Source organism: Scylla paramamosain, chromosome 11, assembly GCF_035594125.1.
Source record: "Scylla paramamosain isolate STU-SP2022 chromosome 11, ASM3559412v1, whole genome shotgun sequence".
Taxonomy (NCBI): Eukaryota; Metazoa; Arthropoda; class Malacostraca; order Decapoda; family Portunidae; genus Scylla; species Scylla paramamosain.
The window spans coordinates 678,346-682,500 of record NC_087161.1 but is presented as its reverse complement, the minus strand read 5'-3'; the positions used below and the strand labels follow the sequence as shown (position 1 = coordinate 682,500).

General features: G+C 45.0%; 1 protein-coding gene across 1 annotated transcript in view; it reads right to left on the bottom strand.

Annotated features, from left to right (window-relative positions):
* The window catches only part of LOC135105272 (bromodomain adjacent to zinc finger domain protein 1A-like), a 16,134-nt gene extending 12,278 nt beyond the window's left edge, over nt 1-3,856 (bottom strand). Inside the window, 6 exon segments of the mRNA XM_064013493.1 lie at nt 279-296; nt 298-366; nt 368-400; nt 812-1,129; nt 1,325-1,613; nt 3,602-3,856. Coding sequence (XP_063869563.1) covers nt 279-296; nt 298-366; nt 368-400; nt 812-1,129; nt 1,325-1,613; nt 3,602-3,714 — 840 coding nt within the window. The 5' untranslated portion in view covers nt 3,715-3,856.
* Between the last annotated feature and the right edge of the window lie 299 nt (nt 3,857-4,155).

The following is a 4,155-nucleotide window of genomic DNA, read 5'->3' as shown; positions in this document are numbered from 1 at the left end:
ACATATTTATCCTCCATTATTTGATTTTCTGTTTGAACTCTCTTTGGGAAAAGGCACTCAAGTGAGCCTTTTTTTCAAAATTTTTATTGCCATTTTATTGCCTTGCCAGAGAGAGAGAGAGAGAGAGAGAGAGAGAGAGAGAGAGAGAGAGAGAGAGAGAGAGAGAGAGAGAGAGAGAGAGAGAGAGAGAGAGAGAGAGAGAGAGAGAGAGAGAGAGAGAGAGAGAGAGAGAGAGAGAGAGAGAGAGAGAGAGAGAGAGAAAGGGAGAGAAAGCTCACCTTGATGACCCAGAAGCCTGAGGGGGGACAGCTGGACACACTGCTTGAGGAACAGCTTGCACTTCTCTCTGGTGATGACGCCTTTGTTTGCGGCGGATCTGCTCCCACCCCACGATGTGTGTCTGCCAGGGGAAGGAGGAGCAATGCCTCACTATAGCAACCCTTGATTGTTATACAAGACATCGACAGAAAATGTGATGGGATGAGATGATTTACAAAGGTGACAATGGAGAGGCACCTGAGGCCACAGTTTTTCTTATATACTTTCATCCATAGTGCTGAACAGGATGAACATAAGCACAGCCTGTTTTTGGAATGATGTATTAAGTCAAAGAAAATCAACATAATCATAGCCTGTGCTTGAAATGATAGGTGATGGCAAACCATGTCTTCCTTTTTGTTTTATGTACTTTTACTCCAGGAACTAAAAAAAAAGAGATTTTTTTTCATGAGAGATGTGATACAGCCATTTACTGAGACTATGTTATGGATATCACTCTAGGAAAGCTCATACAGACACACACACAGCCCACCTTCTTCTCCTTGTAGTCCCACGCCTCAAGCTCAATCACTTCATACTTGAATGTGGCAAATGGAGGATAGTTTTCCTCTTCCTTCTTCTCCTGGTCTTCCTTCTTCTCCTTGGTCTTCACTTCTTTTATCACCTTCACCTCCTCCTCCTCCTCCTCCTCCTTCACCTTCTCAGTTTTCGTGACCTCATTAATCACTTGCACATCATCGTCACTCTTCACTTTATTGGTACCTTCTTCTTCCATCTCTTCATCAGACTCCTCAATGTCCTTCAGGTACTTCTCTATCTCTTCAGGTGTCGGGAGAATCACCCTCGTTACCTAAGGGATTATAGGACAGTGACAAGAGAGAAAGAAAGAATTATACCTCTAATAATGTTCTTTAAATCATAATCTTCAGGCATATATATTGACACATTCCAGCAACATTTCTATTCTAACATTTTTAATTGCAACTTCCCCATACAAACCAGGGAAGTAAGGACACAGGACAATGACTGAGAGACACACACATACCTTGCAGTCATACCAGTGTTTGTGCACAATGGCTTCCACCTCCTCCCCAACAAAGTAGCGGTCACGTACAAAGGTGAAAACATCCTCACTCAGGTCAATGAAGCGGCCGCGGCGAGTGAGGCTGGCCAGGTACAACATGGGCCGCCGCACCAACTGGGGAATGTTGGCCAGGCAGCGGCGCGCCCGGGTCTCACTCTCCACGGCCTCCAGGTACGTCAGGTTAGGCCGGCCCGTCAGCTCACAGCACCACACCATCGAGTTGCACAGCACCAGCCGCTCCCAGAACTCCCTGAAATATAATGTCAATGTGTAACTTGCACACACAAGTAAGGTAGGGAATATATTTCTCTCTTCAGACATTCTCTTAGTTTGTTTTTTTCTCACACTAAAAAAAGTTATGCTATTATGCTCAAGTTATTCAAGGTTCCACCACCACCACCACTACCAAATTCACTGGGTTCAGATTCTTAAACATTTTGGGGTCTGTCATGACTACTTTTACCAGGCTTTCACTGAAGTTATGGAGGCTTTCAGGGATATTTTCACGATTCTAGCACTGTATCACCCATGGAAAAAGCTCCATGACAACTTGCCAATCATCTCTGTGACTTTTGAAAATATTCTTTATTAGAGACCTAAACATTTAAAAATATTAGTAGTAAACATGCATACTGTATGGGATAATTTTTATGGACTGATAATAACTCAGTGTGTACCTAAATGATTTTCTCAGATACCCAACACACTCTCTTGGCACCACACTACAAGTTTTCAAGGTCAACCAACATGAATGACAATTACTGACTGTAAATATGAGGTGCTATTTAAATTTCCAAGCCTTAAAAACTGTCATTGCATTACAACAGTGCACTGCCTCACACTTCCCTTTTTACTATGGACAGAATCTGACCAAAAACACTCAACCCCACATACCCAGCTTGCCTGACCTGAAGCCCTCACACTTTTCTCTGTTCCCTGACTAGAAATTAAGTTGAAATGCTGCAGGTTTGACACAGCCAAAAATGATTCAGGCAGAGATGCAGCTGGTACCGGACACCCTAACAGAACATTTCATCCAGGCTGAGGTCAAGGAATGGCTCATTGCAGGAACTAGTGTGAATGAGTACCTGCAGAAAGTGACCACTTTCAGGCAGAGGGCAGTCACCACGCTCAAGGGGCATCTAGTTGTGAGGTGGACACAGCAGTGAGACAGTGCAAGTAGCTTAAGTATTTATTTTGTATGCCTTGATGAGAGAATTGCTTTATGAGTTGTAAACAAGAACTTTTTGCTTTTTAATTTTTGTATTAAATTCAGGTCAGTGGATATTTTGTTTCCCTTACATGTGTATCACGATTATGTGTGGTGTTACCTTTGTGGTGAGCCCAAAGGGTGGGTAGGCAGATATGAAGAGGATTTCAGGTTAGGGATGATGATTCCCTTTCCTAGACCTAGATAATCCACCTCATTGCAAATATATGCAAAGTAAATTTTGTCATAGAAATTCTAGTGCCTAATAAGACCCCGGTTAATTAACTAAAAAACAAGGTGCCACAACAAAAAATAAAGCCACACCAGGCCAAGGTTCCCCATGACTGGTGGCAGCCACCCTCAACACTAACTTTAAACAAAAATTTGAGTAACATGATCTCAAATTACTTTTATGGGAAATATGTATAAAATAATTTTTGTGAAAGTCTAATATGTGTTCCAGTGGTGTAAAAGATTACATCCATCGTCTAAGTGTGACATTTCCTGTAATGAGTTGCAGCAGTTAGCTCAACATTCAACACATCCTGTTTTGATTCCAGCAGCCATTGTTATTCCCTGGATGACTGGTGGATCACTAAACTATGCCCTGGCTTTCACCCCATAGCCATCTCAGACCCTCACACCACCTGACTGGCTGGGATGGCTAACCTATAATGCAGTGACAGGCTAAAACACCAGGCTGCTTGCTCCCTTGGGTTCAACTAGTCCAAAATGGAGTTATCCAAGCTATGGGAAGCCAAGCTGGTGTGTGAACCTGGTAAATAGGATAGTGGGTCCGTTACAGATTGAACGCCCTCTCACAAGTATACCAGTGAGGAACCATAACTAGCAAGTGAGGTACCCAGGTTAGAAAGACAATGAGGTCTGCCCCTGACCCCCCTGCGGCCCTCCAACACCCCCTCAGTATATTCCACGTGGGGTAATTATCCCCATTAGCCCTCATTGGTGGTGGTGGTGGCGCGCTGGGCTGCCTGGTCAATACCCTGCGAGGCAATGCTTGTACTCACTCGTACTGGGTGAACACCTCGCCAGTCATCTCGCAGTAGAACACCTTATCCGAGGCCTGCAGATTGGTGGGCGGCTCAGTCTTGACGAAGGGCCGCTTGTGTAGCAGAGGCATGGTGTCTGAGTATGTGTGTGTGTCCTCCTCGTTGCTAAACAGTTATTGCAGGCCTCCTCGTTGCCGCCAGCATCACCGCCACCACTCCACCACACTTGGCCTCCCCTATCAGCTGTTTGTGTTCGGATTTCCCGCCTTTAGTACCGCCCAGACCAAACCTATGGTCTTCCCTGCTGCCTGGGCTACTTATGGCACTGCCTGACCGTTGCACTGGCCACCTAGATCACTCAACACTTCCAAAATCTCAGGTCCAAGAGAGAGGAAGCCGTGGCCTCGGACAAAGCAGCACAGGACCAAAGTCACACACTGCTCCCCCGCCAAACTTTGCCGGCACTTTAAAGGACACTGTCTTTTCTTAGCACTTTTCCGCTCTATCAGGCCTCACTGCTGACGTCTCTGCATTCCATATCGTAATTCAGGGTTTCAATAACTTAATTCACT